Source organism: Ischnura elegans, chromosome 2 (assembly GCF_921293095.1).
Source record: "Ischnura elegans chromosome 2, ioIscEleg1.1, whole genome shotgun sequence".
NCBI classification, from domain to species: Eukaryota; Metazoa; Arthropoda; class Insecta; order Odonata; family Coenagrionidae; genus Ischnura; species Ischnura elegans.
In genome coordinates this window covers 67241735-67261571 of record NC_060247.1, presented here as the reverse complement: position 1 = coordinate 67261571, position 19837 = coordinate 67241735, and the positions used below count along the sequence as shown (strand labels likewise).

The 19837-nt window shown below is 41.1% G+C and overlaps 1 protein-coding gene across 1 annotated transcript; it reads right to left on the bottom strand.

Moving 5' to 3' along the window:
• Positions 1 to 3781: 3781 nt before the first annotated feature.
• LOC124153903 (leucine-rich repeat-containing G-protein coupled receptor 5) lies at positions 3782 to 19581 on the bottom strand. Its single transcript, XM_046527300.1, has 4 exons — positions 18022 to 19581; positions 12315 to 13021; positions 6969 to 7183; positions 3782 to 6222 (listed from the first exon to the last, which is right to left on the bottom strand). The coding sequence occupies exons 1-4, from the start codon at positions 18745 to 18747 to the stop codon at positions 5663 to 5665; spliced, it is 2208 nt and encodes a 735-aa protein (XP_046383256.1). The 5' UTR covers positions 18748 to 19581; the 3' UTR covers positions 3782 to 5662.
• Between the last annotated feature and the right edge of the window lie 256 nt (positions 19582 to 19837).

Below are 19837 nucleotides of genomic sequence, written 5' to 3'. Positions count from 1 at the left end.
AAATCCAGATAATTTAAGCAATGGTTGGTGTCTCTTTCACGGGTAAATGAAATTGTAGGATGGATATCATTCAGAAAACTCAAGAACATATCCAGTTGCCGACCAGTTCCATTCCAAAGCACAATTATATCCTCAACAAACCACACAATTTAGTAGGCTGTGTCCTGAGCTAAACATTTTTCCTTCCAAATAATCAACAAAAACATCTACCAACAGCAGAGAAAGAGGTGAGCCCATAGCAAAGACACTTCTTTGTTTAAAAAATTTACCATTGAACTTGGAATAATTTTTTACCTCACACATTTTGAGAAGGGTGGATAATTCGTCCTTCGTTTTTTCTGCGATCTTGGCTGCCCCAAAGAGATCGATTGCTAGGCCGGTTGCTTCCTCTGGTAGCACATAAGTGAAAAGGTTGGTGAAATCAAAAGATACCTTTCTTGAGTTCTTCAGAGGTATGATGTCTTTAATTTTGTCCACAAGATCAAGTGAATTTTTGGTACCGTGCTTAGACTTAAATGCAGAGTGCTGAGAGATCAGTTGAGTCAATCTGTGGGCTAATTTGTGCACTGGAGCGCTTATACTCGACACCACTGGTTTGATTGGTGCGTTCGGTTTGTGAATTTTAATGAGCCCATTAAGCCTAAGAGGAAAAGTGTTTTTAGTTAACAAGAAATGCTTATCTTGGGGTTGGAAAAGTTTTTTTGAGCTTCGTATGGCATCTCTGATAGATTTTTGGAACTTCTGCATCAGGTCTTTCTCAAACAGTGACAAATTTGATTTATGAATAAATTCATAGCACTTCTTAATATAATCCTCTCGCTTCAAAGTCACCAAAAATCACCAGGAAATTTCCTTTGTCAGCTTTCTGAATCACCAAATTTTCAATCAATAGCTAGCTGCCTTTGAATTGATTGAACTGTTTTCAGCACTTGCACTGCATCTCTAAAAGGTGGTGAGTCACTCATAGCTAGATATATCTTACATATCTCATGGGCAACAACATGTTTAAGGCTTGTATCTGCTAGTTTAAGGGTAACATCGAACTCAATCGCTGACATTTCCAGGTCACTACGGTAAAAAAGTAGTGCTATAAATAACAGTGAAATATCCGGGAACACTAATTACAATTATGTTGGATAAAGGTCACATAACCAAAAATTCATGCATTCATCTGACGAACACCTAAATGCATATAATAATAAAATGAACACTATGCATTTAAAAACCTTTCAATTAAAACTTTTCAGTAATAACTTTAACTTTCGGCCTTAGGGAAGTCGCCAGCCCTGCATGCCAGTATGCTGGATGTGTTGAATCAGCACAAGGCCAAATTACAGAGATTGTACTGTATTTGAGAAAATGAGTGACACAGCCACCTTGAAAAACTCCTTCCCCGTGAGGTGGAGAGGGTTGGTTGTTTTTCCAGGCACCCTCCCCCTACTGCCCCTGTTAGGGCATCCACCATCTTTCATAGTGGTCACCCCCATCAACAATGACTCATCCCAAGCCAGGAAGAGCTACCCATTGTGTCCCATTATTTCAGGCCTTATACACTGGTATCCTTCTCAAGCACCCGAGGAGTGTGTGTCATTCATGCAGACTATTTTGGGAGCTCTCCATGCCATTCCTTGTGAGTCTGGATATTCTGTTGCAAATATATAGACAAAATGGATTGCTCTGCACCTATTGTCATGCTGCAGACTGTTTTGAAAGACGATTGAAATGAGAGCAAAGTGGCAACATAAAAAAGCTTCTATCTGAGAATACATCTGATATCTTCTTTTATAAGATTTGCTCCAAAAAAAATATCACCTTTATCTTTGTGGGTAGAAAAGAGTCTGATGTATAATAAGACTAGGTGCCTTGCCTGAGTGCATGTAGGCTAGTGGCAGAAAAAGAGTAATGCAAAGAACATTTGCTCATTTAAAATTTTCAAAAAATCAGGTGGATTTCTGGAGCAAACTCATATGGAGACCAAGCTATGATAACTATGGTCATATCAGTAGTAACAATTTCAGTAATAACTTTAACTTTCGGCAAAAGAAATCTGTAACTTATGTGAGGAATTGTATGGCTTTCCGTTGTGAGCAAATTGACATCAAAATCCGATATAGGCAACCCGCATACCACCCAAGCACCCCCCTGAAGCATATATCTGGCGAAGTGCCTGCCATTTAACCAAACCAAACAGCTTCCAACCGCGAGATACTGTTTCACAATCATACGCGGCTCTTTCAGTGCACTCTCAATTGATACCTTATCATTTTATTCCACTCTTTGACGATTGCGTTTGTGAACGACGATACAAGTAACAATGCATGCTTTGAGGGTCACGTATAATCAGGCGCATATCTAAAATTCTCCAACCCGCTTGGAAAACTCGTCCATAACTACGCCGCGCCGTGCATTTAAAATTGCTGCTTCCCTTATATTTGTGGTGCTTAACCCACCTACACATGCAACATAAGACCATGGTAATACTGTACATTCTAAAAATTAAAATTTGGGAATAATGATGATTGGACAGAATTCAGTAGATGGTATTAATTTATATTTGTTCAATTCATAATTAAGAAAAATGATCAAATCGAGAGAAAAAACTAATATTTGGCACTGGTGAAAATATGATATGTACTGCATATTATTTTGTTGGCACACTTCTTCAACAGCCCTGAGATTTTTTTTGTGGTCAATCTTCAACGAAACTTGCCCGTAAGCAAGATCTTAATTTAATATTTGCTTTCCTCCTGAGCCGAATAGTATTTTAAAACTTGCTTAACGGATAAGACTTTATGTAGACAAGGAAAATTTATTATTTCTCGGCCATTTATTCTGCTTACACCAAGATCCGAACCTGGTAATAGCTCGCACGTCGATGAAAACTGCCAAGTAATGAAAGGTTGGCGAATTTGAGTCTCTGAAGTTGCAGAGCATTGCAACGGGAAACGATGTTATATAGTTAGCTAATGTTTACATTAAAGAGATTACCCGAATGCGTGGGAGCTGTTTCCTCAGCGATAAGATGATCCTATTCGTCAAAGGTAATGATCGATAAGATTGGAGCCCGATTATGCTTGACCTTGATGCAATGTCCAAACAGGCATGCTTGAGACCGAGCTAGCGCTTCATCTCAAGGATCTGGCACGTATCACTCCAAGTGGAAGGGCGATAACCTTCCGGCTTACTTCCTTAGTAGGATAATCACCCATCGGCATAATTAGATGAATGATATATACTTGAAGCCATCATGTACGTCCACAACCAATAATAATATGCTCAAAATAATCAAAGTTCATCAGAGTAAATTATTATCACATTTTATCACAGATAAGTCCCTTTTTGTTTTAATTTTGGATGAAATAACAAGAAAGTTTTGCCTAGATTTTAATATTTTATGTAAGGCAGTTGGCGACAAACTGAATTAAATCATGAAGAATGAGAACATGGCTGCCACCAATGGCGGATCTATGGGGGGTGCTATACGGGGGCTATAACTCCGTTTTACAGTAGATAGAATGGTAATTTTGTTCTGACCCGCAATACTGTTGGGAGGTTACCCCCTACTTAGCCCACCCCCCTTGTCCCTATCCTAAATCCGCCACTGGTTGCCACCGAGCATAAATGACAAATTGGTTCTTTTTCTTCAAGTGTCTTTACAAAAGCAAGTTGCCAAAAAAATAGGTTTTATTCATACAGAAGAAGAACGAAAGATGAAGGCTTGAATAACTTGCTCAATATTTACTTAAATAGCCTATATTTCAATATTTTAGGTAAATATTATGTAAATACTTTATTTTCCACCCGGTAGTTTTTTCAGATACATTTCAGTTTTTAATTTATGAATATGAAGCTCACTTTGTACTAAAGATTACTGTACATAAGCCCCTTCATGTTGTTCACACAGAAATTCTTCAATATCACTCTCTAGCACAAACTGTCATGAATTTTTCAAAGCGACTACTTTGAAAACATATGAGTGATGGTTCCTTCTTACGATGTTGCTGAGGGTATCGTATTCAAGGAACAGAAGAAGGGTTGCAGAATCAGCTAGTGTCGCGATTAGATGACTACTACGGTGAATGCGGAAAGTTGTGTCGTCGAATAGGGATACCTACTGAATGGATATTTCCGGATTTTTTTAGTTCATAGCAAAAGTGGGTATTTCTTTTACGTAGATGTTCGAAGATAAGAAAAAAGGCGAGGCAGCGAGTTGACATCAAATATTAACCGACTTGCGTCATCGGAGCCAAAGTCTCACCAAAGTTTTCCCGGCATGCTGCTGAGAATTATGCGTTTTACTTATAACTTATAAAATGCATTCTTCAAGTTTTTTTTTGAATACTCAGCATAAATCTTGAGAAGAATTTAATCCACTTCAAATAAACCACAAATTTAATTCACTTAAAAATAAAATTTCGACCTTATCAGAGATACACTGCACAATAAAAGAATCTTGTGTCTACGATTGACTCAAATTTTATGCCAAAGGGATAACTAAACTGGGTTATTGAAATAAGAATATCCAGAGGTATATGTAGGCCTAGCCCAAATATTTTCTAAGATTAAAATCACGAATAGTTTTTATTTTGTAGGATTTTTATTAAAGCAGTTATTGAAAGTGAAAAATGAACACTAAGAAGTTGATATTCATCGAACTTATGAACAGGAATAGCCAATGGTGTCAATATTTGGGAAAACCTATTTGAGGGTTTTGAAATTCTATTCCAGAGAATCCCACTCAGAGAGCAGCTTCATGATGTACAAATAAGATACAAGATTTCTCCCTAAGTAGTTCTCCAGATTGGTTCTGAGGTTTGAAGGGTCTACTTTTGCGGATAGCCCTGCGTCAACTTGTCTCCCTAACATCCTCGGTGTACACCAGGTCGTCATCTGTCGCTTATATTATTCATTGATTTCCTTGTATGAATATAAAAGCTAGTAATAGGTAATGATTATCATCCACGTAAAATTTCAAAACATTTTTGAAACTATGGGTCAAACAGGGTTGATGGTTATGTTAAATTGCAGGGTCTATCCATTGTTTTACTTGAGGGCCTCAAATTCATCAGGGTCGGCCAACGGAGGAAGTAGCATCGTATTATCGATGAAGCTCTTTTTTGCGCTTGATGTTTACACTGTTGCTGTTTCCTCAGGGATGGCGAAGGATTATGACGGGTCCTCCATCGTCTTGGCAACGAGATCACCTGACGTTCTCCTAGCTCTTTTGTCCACTCTCCAGGCATAACTCGCCAATTTGTCACAATTATGCTGCTTTTGGCAGTGGGCCATGTCTCAGATGCGAGTTTTATGCTGACATGCCTACCTATACCCTGACATTTTAGCCTCAATAAATACTGCTATCTGCAATTTAATGTTCAGAGTCCATTCTGCGTATGCTAAGTCGTAAACCGCCGTTGTCCTTATCCAATATTTTCTTGGTGGGAATTTCACAGCTTCAATGTAGACATTTAATCATAAACTGTAACACAATACTGCAATAATATTTGACCCAGAAGTCTATTAGCGTGGATGGCGGGGTAAAACTAGAGGAGGTCCGAGCACCACCTTCGCTTCAGGGGCCATAAAATCTTTAGTGTCCTGCTAACCGCAAGTCTTTCAGAATCACCGTGCCAACGAGAGTAATTATTTCAATGACGGAGACTCATCCCGACGCTGTCTCCCCTGGGACACCTGAGGGTTGGGTACTCTCTCCTCGCGGCCTGTCCTCCGTCGCGGCATCCCCCGGCTCCTCGACCTCCTCCGCGGGCCCAGGGGCTGCATTGCCGTTCGCCACCGGCTCCACCTCGGCCACTTCCAGCCGCACCTCCACTTCCTCGGGGCGCGGCATGAGCACGGCCTCCTCGTACGAGGGGGGCAGTGTCTCCACCCGCAGCGGCCGCACCACCACCACGTCCCTCGTCGGCACCCTGATCTCGACGCTCTCGTCGTCTTCGTCGTCCTCGTCGGTGGTGCTGCGGTGGGCTCCGCGTCTCCGGCGGCCGACCACCCGCCTCCGCCTCTGAGACCTCTCCACCACCTCCTCCGCCGCGAGCCTCGACTTGCGCCTCTCCCGCATCCAGTGCCGGAAGACCACTCCGCCCACCATGAAGGCCGCCACGGCGAGCACCATGGCCACCGAGAGGGACCACATGGAGGAGGCGGGCACTGGCACCCCGGTCGTGGCGCGGGGACAAACCTCCTCCCAGTGTTTGTAGCCCTCACCTGTCACGATGCAGGGAAAGGAAATAACGTCAATCCTCAGCTCAGCTCGAAAATCCGGAAATTTGTGAAGGTGGAGGAAATTTGTTCAACGGAAATTTGGTGAGACCGCATCCCAGATGAGTGATCTGAGGGGTGTCTCACCCGTTACGAGGAAGGAAAATTAAATAACGTCAATCGTCATATCAACTTGCAAAAATCTTAAAATTGACATTCTGGTTGAAGGAAATTTGGTGATGCCGCATCCCAGATGAGTGATTTGAGAGGCGTGAGCGGAGTTTTTTTCTATTCTCTTGGGCTCAACCATCGACGGTTGTTCTAATGTGATTCTAGGAACGGCCCCCACGCATTCCCCTCAACCCACCCTTCTGACATGCAACCTCAGCTAATTCCTCTACTGATTTTCCAATGCTAGATTTAGTTGTAAATTTCACTGGCACTTTTATAAGGTGAGATTTAAGGTGCTTTGAGATATTTAAATATCAGTAGGCAGGCCTTAAATTCTCATGAAAATGAATGGTTCAAATTAATAATAACATTCATTTATGACATCCACCCCGGTGTAAAAGATGCGTAGAAAATGGGCTTATAAAGGACTTAAAGAAGAGAAAGACCATAGAACAAAGGAACAAGCTTGGCAAATGGAGAATTGGAGAGCTACAGCAAGGAGGATAAATTCCCCATGGGCTGCAGTATACTAATCTCAAGGTTGCAGCATGAATCAATGAAATGGCAGGTATGGTCCTCACCAGGAGGCACTATCTCCTTGGGTGTGGCCAGCATTCGTTCCTTGTCATTGGGCGCACAGTGGAGATCCTGTCCCTTCGGTTCCGTCTTGTCCAGTAGCGTCCAGAGGTCTTGGAAGCGCGAGTTGCCGCAGTCACAGTTCCACGGGTTGTCCGATACAGCCAGGTACCTCAGGCCGCGAACGGCGCCAGGGTCCAAGGTTGCGATTCGGTTTCCCCTGGAAGAAAGAGAAGGGAGAGGGTTGCTTGTTACAGAGCTAATTCCTAATAGGTGCAGTAAAACCTGTGTCACTATTGCGTGCCGTTTGCTCTAATGTGCTGCCCAAATAGTTGTATTGTTGTCCGTAAATAAGTAGAGAATAGTAATGCAGTTTTATGCCCGAGTTTATGATTTCAACATATTTCAAATTGTTATTTTACAACTAAATTTTTGATATTCATTTCTACTTATCTTGTATTTACTCCAGCTTGCTACAATTATTACTCGACATACTATGCTATTAACTGGAATGGAAATTCAGATAACACGATCATCTAAGTAAGAATTGATTCTTCTCTCTGAACACAACCTTGGGAGAGGATGGGGATCAGTAAAGACCTCTTAAACTGTTACTCGATATGACGGGAGAGGAAAAAAGTGCCCGCATCGTGTTACGCAGGAATTAATTTATTGGTTTCTTGCATTGAATTTCTGTTCTATAAACGAGAAGATCCCGTATATTCAAAATGTTCATAATGGCTAATAATTCTACTGAATGGGTAAAGCATGAATTTAGGTCGAAAAGTTAACGTGTAGATTCGGAGTATACAACATTACAATGAAATTGATATTAGATCTGTGATTCGTGGATAACTACGCTAGAAAGTTTTCTCTCTTCACATTTTAAGTTGAAGCTTTATGAAATGGCAAAGAGTTCTTCGAAATTCTTTCATAACGCGATACTCAAATCTTAAAATTCAAAGGAATGTGCCTTTCGTTTTCTCTATTTTTCTGCAAGTCTTTCGTTTTAGTTTTTTCCGCAACTTTCGTCATTGCTTCTAACTCGGCATTTTCTCTCACTTAACGCAATAAAATCGTTCGCTCTTTTCCTCTTAGACAATATTTTCCCCTTGAAAGTGGAATAGAATAGTATTTTTCCCCTTGTTGCTAACGGCTTCCGGGTGCAGCTGCGTGTTGCGCTTTGTCGTGCAAGCTTTCGCGACCGTTGCAGGACGCATCATCAGGCGATGAATGATCAGCTGATGATGCGTCCTGCAACGGTCGCGAAAGCTTGCACGACAAAGCGCAATACGCAGCTGCACCCGGAAGCCGTTAGCAACGATGCCTCTCGCTGCGAAAACCTACCTTCAAATTTTTCCCCTTGGTTTTTACGCTACACATTCAGGTGCAGAACCAAAAGTTTGAACAGTTTCTCTTTCACTTGCATCTCTGAAATACTCCTACATCTCTAGTTAAGCCTAATAGGGACAGTTCCTTAAAAGTTTGATCTTTTTATTTTCACCTCCCATAATGAAAGATTTTTGTGCCTATATTTGAGCTTGAGAGAAACAGCTCTTCCTATCTCTTCTTGTTTGCCAATACCTCGAAAACTGCCTATCTAATTCATCTATCCGTGACTTCCTTCCTCGAATAGAATTTTTACTCTAATATCATTTCCAAGAATGTAGTTTCAAACCCGTTACCATTTCATTGAATGAAGGCTACTTCGAATTCTGATGGGAAAGGGAATATCTGCGGGTACGCCTTTGTCACGTCTCTCTTTCATTGTTCTAAGCTTTAAGGTCTTCCAAGATTTTTTCAGAATATTATATCACGCTTATTACTCTACAGAACATTTAGAAAGCGTTTGATATGGTGGTTGCGAGAAGAAATGATATCATGAGATGGCGTGGTCTGTGGATTACATGTGTACTGAGAGGTGTGAAGATATAGAATTACAATAAAGGGAAAAATTTTAGACAAAGTGAATGGATTAGGAATGGGATGAAAGGAACTAGGCCGTACGTGAACTGATTGTGAGTGTATATGCAGAGTGCAGGAACATGACTTTGCAACCATGAGTAATTATGTTTACACCGTTTCCCATGTTATATTATCTCCGGTCTCATTAATCTGTCATCGTCCTTGGCCTACAAACTGGTGTTCATTCGACGCATTTCTTCACTCAATTCTCCTCTGAGATCATCTTTTCATATTCCCCTGCCTTCTCTTTTATACGAGGGTCACTCCATAACGAATGCACCCAAATTTCCTGACCCCAGAATCTCTATTCTGGGCACTTCCACTTTTTACAATGAATTAACAAATCCTTTGGGAACACCATGTCACTTTTCATCATAATCTTCGCCCTTTTCAATAGCCTTACGCTACTTTGGAATTAATTCGTGTATTTCTGTTCGGTAAAACTCTCACCCGGCGTGCTGAACAATGAGATGTGTTTGTGCACTATGGAGTCTACTGCTGCGTCCACGATCTTCAATATTGGCGTGACCGTTCTCACCAGATACTCGTTGCACCCATTGGCTAACTGTACTACGATCGACATCATCATCTCTATATATATTTTCACCCTCCATTTCACAATTCTATTTTCAATTGATACCAATCTAATTGATTTAGTATCTTACGTTGCATGGTTTTATTACCAAATTGTATAGGCAACCTCATGCCCATGATCAATTAGACACTTAGGTCGTAGACACTTTGGTCTTGATAAAATAGAATTAAAATATATTTAATTTCCAAAGAAATTTCCGGTTTTACTGCCGTTTCGGCATATTTTAGTACTGTAATTGTTGAATATTTCGGTGAATATGAGGAATGAGAATACATAGAAGCTGTTCAACTTTTCGTGAATGTTTTCGACCGTCTCATTCTCACAACGAAGGAACTCAATAAAAGCGCATTGCTTTCGACGGACCTCAAGTGCAGCCGCAATCTAAAAATACTGCTGCTGTTACTGCGCCACGATTGGTATTGCGTTCAAATAAATTTGAATGGAATCGGGAAGGATGCTTCTATGCACACCATTGAATCGAAGTGCCCAGAGAAGCAATTGTGTAGTTAGGAAATTTGTTTGCATTAGTTTAATAGGTAGCTTTTCCTTAATAATTTATAGGAAGCCTTCCCATGCCGTTCCTCCCCTATACTTGCCCTTCTGTAACTCAACTATTTCAGGATTCATCTATATTTTGAGATATTTGAGGTAGATGTGACGTTATACTTAAAGGCATTACGATGACGAGATACAACCTTTATGCTGGAATTGATTTTTGCTGTTCGTGTGACGTTTTCTAACTAGTTCTCGATTAATATCTTGGAATCATCACCTACATCGTCTTCAAAGTACATAAACGCAATTTGTCCTCGAGCAACAGATATGATTATATTGTCCTCAAAGCACACGATGTTTATCTTACCATAAAGAAAGTACACGTATTTGTTACATCATTTTGATTTCCGTCCAGGTTTCCAATAATTTACCGTAAAAACTTTAAGTTCTTCCCTCATCCGTTTAGCAAAGTTCTGATCCAGTATTTTCCTCACAAGGAGTTTTGCATCCTCTTTCCTTTCGTAGTATTTGTAGAAATATTTTCACCCTTCCTTATATTTTATTTCCCGTACAAAGGGCTTTTACCTGAATAGTTGTCCAAATTTTCCATGCATTATTTTTTCTGCAGTCGTCCTCGGGACAAAGTTTATCCACTCGATCATTTAATAGTAGTTTGAACCCTGACAAATTGTTTCATCCGTTAAGTATTTACCAATTATTTAACTAGGGAAAACAAATTAAATTCAAAATAATTGACTTTATCAATTTCAATACCACTTTTTCCTTCTCTTCTTTTGGGGATCACAGATTTATTTATTCATGTTTTTGGATAGTAAAAATTGATTTTCTAGGCTCAATTTTGTCGAAAATATGGTTACTCTGGCAGCGCTCTGATGAATAACTGATCTGGGGAATGACGCCTTTAGTCACGTAAGTCAATGATTAATTTCTAAAGTAATAAAACACGAACATCAATGTGAACGAGACTGTTTTCTACCTCTTTACGAGGACAAAAGTGCGTTGTAAAGTGGCCATCAAAGTGAGATAAAATTTTTTTATGAGATCAGGCAAGTTGAGTAACGATACTGTCCAGGGACAAAACTAATGTTCACATGCTTGGAGCAAAGGAGTTATCTTGGTAAATTATCTTATCTCCGAGGTGACGCATCCTGAATGTAATTCGAAGTTTATCCGAGAAATATCCGCGAATGTGATCAGACCAGGAAAAAACCGCGAATGACCAGGGAATATTTCTTTTTAATTGAGAACTTCTTGCAGTTTTCTTCCATTTCTCGATTAGAAATTTTGATTATTTCCCGAAAATTCAGTAGATAGTTGAACCATTGGGCATGATTCGAAGTCTAAGATTGTATGAGGAAAATTACGATTTAATGATTCGTTCAAATTATTCCATTGAATGAGTGTTGCTACGCTAGAGCGCGAATTATCTTTCCTTCATAACTCTTTCCCATTCCTACCCATCCTATGCACCCACTATCATCTCCCACTCAGTGGCGCCGAGTCCATGGGGCCTGAGGGGACCCGAGCCCCCTCAAAAATTCATTATGGGTATGAGAAAAAAATGCGTCAGGCTTGCTGATTTTCCCCGGAGTGTCCAGATGTCGAGATTCTAGTTATCAGGGTTCTAATGTTGATCATATGACTCTTCTAAAATGCTCAAAAAACTTAAAACTCACTACTTATAAAATTTTCGGGGCAAGATCCCCGGATTGGGCCCCCCCAATATTTTTTGTAAGTCGGCATCCCTGCTCTCACTCATAGACAGCGGCCGCGCTCAGTTAGAAAAATATGTACGCATTCCGCAACCATATTATCTTGCAGTTTGCGAATTAACTACACTCATGACATTTGTCTAGAAAAATAAGGAGTGAAATTAATTCATTAAATAAACCACGCATAACCTTAAAAATCTAGATAAAAGCTTGAATTGAATTCAGTAAAAATTAATGGACAAATAATTAATAAGAATTAAATAGTTAATTATGTAAATGCTAATAGCAGCAAGAAATCAAAATAATTTTTCTCGAAACTAATATGAGATGAAGGGAATTAGGTAAGTAGGCATCGCAGACGGGTGGTTTGAGGGTCTAGTCATTCTTGGACCCTACCAAGCCTAACAACAGACAATTAACAGACGGGCCCCAAGGAGTATCAAGGCCTACGCACCTCAAACCACCCCTCCAATATGCGTGTTCAACTAAATCCGGTTAAACCTTGCGTGATCGGATTCAGGATCTTGTCAAACTAATGCAAGCGACCACGCAAGCTTCCTTACCTGAGATCGAGCCATACGAGGTGTATCAGCCCTTTCAAAGTCTGCGACTCGACGACCGTGATCCGGCAGAAGGACAGATCGAGATGTTTGAGCCCCGGGGACGCCATGTCCTTCGGCAGAACCTCGAGAGGGTTTCGGGAAACATCCAGCACCTCCACGTTGGGCATGTTGTGGAGAGGGTTTCCTTCTCCCCGGATCCCGATCCCGGAGATATCGCAGCGGGACGCCAGCAATACCCTCAGCGACACCGCATCGAAGGCCGGCAAGTGCGTGAGCTTACCGTTGTGAGACAAATCCAAGACTCTGAGGATGACGTTTTCGGAGAAGGTCGTCTCGTCCAAAGACTTGATGGCGTTGTGGGAGAAGTTCAGTCTCTGGAGTTTCGTGAGGCGCGATAGGGATTTGGATGCAACCGTTTCCAGGCCGTTCCGGGAAAGGTCGAGGTGCACCAGGTTCCTGCTGGAGGAGAATGAGTTGGGTCCCAGGTTCTGGATCCTGTTGCCGGATAGGTGTCCGTGCGTGAGACCCGTCATGGAGGCGAGGGGTGCGACGGGCGTGTGGGTGGGTCCCTTCTTAGCCTTGCCCTCGTCGGAGCCCAGGGAGCAGTCCTCGGCGTCGATTATCCGTAGAGATTCGGATCGCAGGTGGGCGAGGGAGGTGAGGCGAGGGTTCCCGGAAACGTAGAGGTGAGTCAGGAAGGGCATTCCCTGGTGAGAAAGAGACACGAGACAGTGATACCTCAAGATCCGAGTTTAATTCGTTCCGTAACCTCTCTCGTACGTCAATTTGCTCGTATTTCACAGCAATTTTCCCCATTGAAATTAATTGTAATATCACGAATCCGTTACAGCCCTTAAAATGCTACCCCATTCGTTTTTGTCACGTGTTTTTGAATGAGGAATAAGTATTTATAAATGACAAATATAGTATAAAAACATTAAGCAAAAATACGGGTTTTATGAAGTGCATTTGTATTTTTTCACTTAAATGCAACTTGCAACTTAAATGTTAATGTATGCTTAATTTCAGTTACTGCTTTTCTCTTCACTGGCTTTTGCCTGTTTCGCCGTGTGCAGCGCCGCTGTCGGCCGTTCCTCGTATCTCAAATTGCGCTCGTATTTAAAGCTAAATTTCGCTTGCTCGACTGCTCCTATCACAAATATCTCGTATGTTAGGGCACTTTTATCTCACTGTATTTGAAAAAAAAGATCTAGTGCTTTCCCGGCGTATGGTGGTCGTGAAGGCTGCTCGGGTGCTCCACCGGGTAATGTCTTTCATATCCAAGTACCAATTGGAGGGGACTTGAGGCCTCGGTATCGGTATATAAGGCGACAATTTTCTGATCCGCGGCATTCAGCCCTGAGGATGGAGTACGACTGGTGCCCAGAAACTTCGACAGCCTTGCAGGAGATTACACGGTAGAGCAACCGAGAAGCCTTCATTACCAGACATAAAATTTACCATAACGGCGATGATGGCGATGAATATGAATAAATAAAAAATTATGAAAATGAATGAATGAGATGAAAAAAATGATAAAAATGAAGCGATGAAATAATTTATTCACCGAAAGGATGAAGATGGTAGATGTAGCCTGGATGGAAATCCGAGAACAGTAAGCCATTTGCTGGAAAAAAGTTAAATCTTTCATAACATTTACCATGCTTATTATCATTCGGCGCGCTGAAATTGCAGTTTCATCAGATTCTTTGGATAAAAACTAATAGATATGGTTACCACGGAGTCTCATAGTGAAAGAAAATGACGTTTAAATTTCCAATTTTGACTACCTGAGAGCCCATCATCAACTGAATTTACCACCTCTATGAACAGAGAAGAAGATAAAGATTAATACTGTTAGTTTTATTTTATACCAATATGGCCTATAGGTATCATTTCGAATTCATCGAAACGTGATTTCATCAAGTTAGGCCCGAAAATGTGATGCATATACCCTGTTTGAAGAGTGCCAAGGCCTTTTCCCAAAAAAATGGTACATATATAACCCAAAAATAACTGATAAAGTGTCTATATTGCACATATTCTAGAAATGTAGAACAACTTCTGGTGTGGACTTCGAAGTCATCGAGAAAAAATTGGGAACTGACATAAGATTTCCGGGTTTTCAACTCCATATGTGACATATTTATACAAAGATATTAGAATTTACTAATCCATTGATATGCTACATATTACCAATCTAGCGCACTGGAATTTTGATTAACTTGAATAAAAAATGTACCAAATCCCGGGAATCGAACCACATGCAATCATTTTTACACGTAATTACGTAGACTACTAAGTTAATCAAGGTCTCTTAACTACCGTACCAATGTCCTCGAGGTTCACTGGGCTAGATTCATTCTACGGAAGTATTGGAATATTTTCCTTCTCCATCGAAAAATCTGCCTCTTCCGTAAATTCATCAAATTATGGTTTGGCTATTAGTGGCCCACGCCCCCTTAATGACGGCGTGGGATTTATCTATCCCCTCTCTTCCAACCGTATCCTCACCCCGGAGGCGTCGGGATTAAAAGCTTGAAGTTCTTCTGTGGAATAATTAGAATAAATCACTAACATGGTGGAAATATTAAGAACAAGTTCACTCGACAAAAATTCAGTGTAAGTTACTTTAGATACAGCTGGGGATGAGCACTCATCGATTTTCGCGATATAATAATTATCTCGGGCCTCGCAATATTTATTATATCTTGCCGAATACGGAGCACAACTCTAAAAATCATTTGGAAAGGGCTATTGCGTAATAGTATGCAAGGTAGAAGATGGCAATACCTACGAAACCCTGTGTACCCCCACTCGGTACGTAAAAGTAAAAAGATGGTATTTTGATGAGTAAACTAACAGCAAATATTTCGATAGTATGCTTTTTTATAACCATGTGTATTGTTACATATCATGGAAGCATTCGTAGTTTGCGGGGGATTTGAGGTAGAGAAGTAAAAGCAATATGTATAAACTAGTTCTTTAGAGACCTAAAAGGAATAAGGATTCCTTCATTGAAGAGGAATTGAATTGTGTACAACAAATGTCTATGATTAAGTGAGAGTGCATAAAACGCTTTCACGCTAATTTTCGTCTTTTTACTTCATTGGGAGAAACTGGGAGGACAGGTTATAAAGGTCTTAAAAGAGAAGAAATACGCCGATATGAAAAGGCTAGCGGATAGAAGAGAGGAATGGAGAGCTGCGTCAAACCAATCTTGGGATTGTCGACTAGTGATAATGGGAGATGAGGCTTGAACATGGAAACTTGCGGAATAAAAAAAATAGATACTCCGAAAGTTTTACATTACTTATTATATTTTATTTAAAGAATCAGCAAATTGCAGAAGAACCATACCTTTCCTCGCGATTCGAGAGTATCATGCCATCGTCACTAATATACTCAAATATAGCAATTTACGATGGCCGTTCAATAAGTAATGCCCCACATTTTTTTAAAAAGTCATTGATATACAGAGATCAATGTCCTTTTCGATGCTTCAGAATTGATGCTTGTTCTCTGCGCTGATGAAGTTTGACACCGTCCTAGCAGATAGCAGAACCGTAATACAGCGTCAAAATGGCGTCTACATACAACTCACGTTAAAAACAGCATATCACTGAATTTTTGTGAACAGAAAAAGAAACCGTGGTGAACATCCATAAACGTTTGTGTGCAGTGTATGGCAACGCTGCAGTTGGTAGGAGTGAAGTTGGGCGATGGGTAAAGAAAGATGCAGCCTCAGGAGATGCAGAAACAGAGCTCCATGGTCAGCCACGCTCGGCATGGCAACGCCTACAAGACGAGAGCTTTTACCACCAGGGAGTACATACTCCCCCAAAATGTTGGTGCCAGGCCTGAGAAGGTAATTGGTACTACGTAGAAAAGTAGGGCCTGGACAAGATATGCTGATGCATATTGTCACCAAATTCTGACTCTTTACAATAAATATGTTCTGAGGAAAAAATAAGGGGTATTACTTATTGAACGACCCTCGTATTTTATTTATAGAGTAGTTTTACAAAATGTAAAGTCATAAAAGTGGGGAGTAGCAAAAAATATTTAATAAGGGAGTGTAAAATCTTAGCCGCTATAAAAATTTGTGACCCTACAGATATGCTAAAGAATTTTCCATTTCGTATTGCACCACTGTCACCCAACCATTGGCCTTTAAGAGTCTCGGGGGACAAAATTCCCAAAGACGAATATTTTCCCATTTAATGGTTTGAATGCAGCTTTGACTGCTTGAGATGAAGCATATATTTGTCTTGAACAAGTTTTAATATCGCATTAAGCGGAATAAACAATGCATTTTTAAAATCTATTTTTCCTAGCAAGATTTTTTATTCACCTCAGCGTAAATATAAGCCAGAGCAGGCGACCAATATTGAGATGACAAGATTTCAGACCACGTGAGTCTTGATGCTTAAGATTGGCTGATTCCAATGATAGCGTTTTCTCACGTCGTTTGTTTGATTGGAAAATTAGTTTCCAGTATTTTTAACTCTCGTGAAGGAAAAATATCTTAATTTTAATGAAAAACGTGCATTCAATTTGCTAACGTTTTCCATTTACCAATAAAATATTTAATTTGAGGGTTTCGAGTTTGGCCTCAGTTTTTTCCACTGCGTAGCCACCTTCAGCGCTCTCGTTTGTATTTACCTTGCAGTTTTGGGCACTTCCATGTCATTTCTAGAGAACGCAACATTCTTCAGTGATCAGCCAATTTAAAAAAAACTTACAAGAGATGGAGATACTGCAGGTATGGTTATGGAGGCAGAGAGTACCTGAATAAGTAAGGAGATGGAACGTCTTCAAGTTCAGGGTGGAGGAATGCATTGTAAGTGTAAGATATACTCATTGCAGAGGGGATAGAGATTAAATAATACGATTTCATCTACTATTTTTTTTCCAAACTTTAGGTGATGAATAAAAACATGAATTTTTTTCAAAATAGTTTGCGAGGTTTAGCAATTCTACAAATGACATTTCTCTTCACATTGGAGTAGTTTTCCGGGGCTTGTGCAACAATATAAATTGAAACTGGGTCTTTTAATCTCTACCCAATTTTCCATGAGCATATCTTTCCTCTCTATCCCACTCCTCCGCTTTGACCTTCGTCAGGTTCCTTCTCTCTCCTCACTCATCCACTCTCAACATCCCCAACTATAACTGCCGTACCTCACTCCCACTTTCACTAGCTATTGAAATGAGCGCGCGTATTTTAGACTGCCGATTTACACTGAAAAATGACTCGATAGTGTCGGAAGCGATCGGGTTTGAAATAAATAGCGTGAAATAATTAGACTTCGCAACATCTCATCCCAATATCACCAACTGTCGTCTGAATCTATACAACTTAAAATTTTCATGCGTTGAAAAAAATTACTGAATAAACTTTTAATATTTTCATGCACAAGGTGCCAAGGAAAGGTTCTTGTAACTGCAAATGGGTATGGTGGTAGGGACGTGCTCATGATTTAGTTTCAAGTTGAGACGTCCTCAGACTTAAACGGGTCCACTAGGACCACTTATACAAGGTCATGGTATTTTTTATTTAAGTCTAGGAATTACGTGGTGAAAGTGGAAAACACACTGCAGAGAAATCAAAGACATGTATTTCCATAAACCATATGAACATCCTCGAATATTATCACATGATGATTGCTAGAGTTAATAAAATGAAAATAGTTTCCATTCTCACCTGTAATGAATCCCGGTGCACTATTGACAGGTCGCACAACCTTAAATCCAGCGTATAGAGATTTTTTCCCACCATTTTCGGTATATTCGCCAGGGAATTATATTTCAAGGAGAGTTTGCTCAAGGAGGGGGGCAAAATTGGCTTGTCCATGCCGGAGTCGACCAAGCCGCAGCGATCTAAGGTCATGTTTTGGATGGAGGACGAATTGAAGTATGGTATCTTCTCCAGTCCCCTGTTACCGGTGAGGTCCAGGGATTGGAGTTGATCGCAGCCGTAGAAGGTGTCATTGTGGAGAGACGTGATACCATTGTGAGAGAGATCGATCACCTTGAGAGAAACGAGTCCCAGGAAGCTTTTGGGTCCCAAGGGGCCCTCTAAACTGTTTCCCCGGAGACTCAGCTTCTCCAAGTTTTCCAAGTACGCCAGCGAGCCGGGCGTGGGCAGGGTGCCTATGCGATTGAGGGATAGGTCCAACACAGTCGCCGTGTCCGGGAGGTTGGACGGGAACTGACTCAGGTCGACGCCTGAACAGTTGATCGAGGTCACGTGAGTCCCTGCACCGGTTTCCTTGCCTTCGCATCGACACCGTGCCGGACACAGCTGAGTCGGTTGGGGAGGAAGAGTTGTGGTCGAGTTGATTATCGAACAAATGAAGGTCGGGACAAATAGCCACAGAAGGATGAGGGGTAAACGAAGGGCCACGTTTGGATTGGACGCCATCATCATCGCTTCTGCCTGAGTTTCACGCGCACAGGAATGGCTGCTTTTCTGTCGGGTTGGAGGAATAGGGCATGTTCCATTCTCGTGAGATAATCGTGGCACTTGTGGTACCGGAGTTCGACTCCAGACCCCGGACTTGGCTTTCACGTATGGATCATGGCACTCGAGTGAAGAAGCTAAACCACGCAGTCATTATGGATGGGTAAACTTGGGGCTAGTTCACCACAACCAGGCACTTTGATGATATCACGAAAAAAATCACTCAAATTGGCGTGTTCACAAAGTTATCTCAGTACTCCAAGTGGACACTAATACGGCGCAGGCACAATGAAATGGAAAACTCACGACTAATTCTCCACACTCGATGACTACTTTTTCTATGCGAGCCTGGTGGCAGAATCAGGAAGAACAAATTCGATTGCTATCACGTACAAACACACGTCACTCCCAGTGGACATGAAAAGGGCGCAGATACCAGATATAAGATAATTCACATAGCAGACTCTTGGGTAACGAATATAATGACTCGATTTTGCCACACGCAAAACAGTTGACAGTTACGATGGCGTTAACTAAAAAGTTTGTTATGATGTTATTGAAATACAACGCGGCTTCAATTATTGTGCTGAAGTCAACTCGAGGTTTATTCACAATTATTGAACTGAAAACAAATAATCCGAGTCGGCTTTGGTAAGAGTAAGGCACAATTTTAGGGCCACATTTCACTCGTCACGGAAGAAAAATTTCCGTCACGAGGAAAAAATTAGATACTGCACGATGAAACTGTGAAAGAGGCCGTCTCGTTCCTCGCTGGGCGCGAGACGAGGACTATGGGCGTCGGTTGTGAGATATGAGTACGAAGGAAAGATAGGCGGAGAGGATAGCGTTGAGGTGGGAGGAGGAGGTGGTGCGGAGGGGACAATGTATGAGTGTAGATACAAGGTATGAGTCGACTTTCGAGGAGAGAGATTAGGGCAAAGCTAGAGATAAGGGAATGCTGGGGTGAAACGCCGCTGTGGAGCGTCCCCAAGTTTCGGGTAGAGAAAAATATATTTTCTTCATTGTTAGTGAACGGATGCGTTGTCCACGTTGTTTT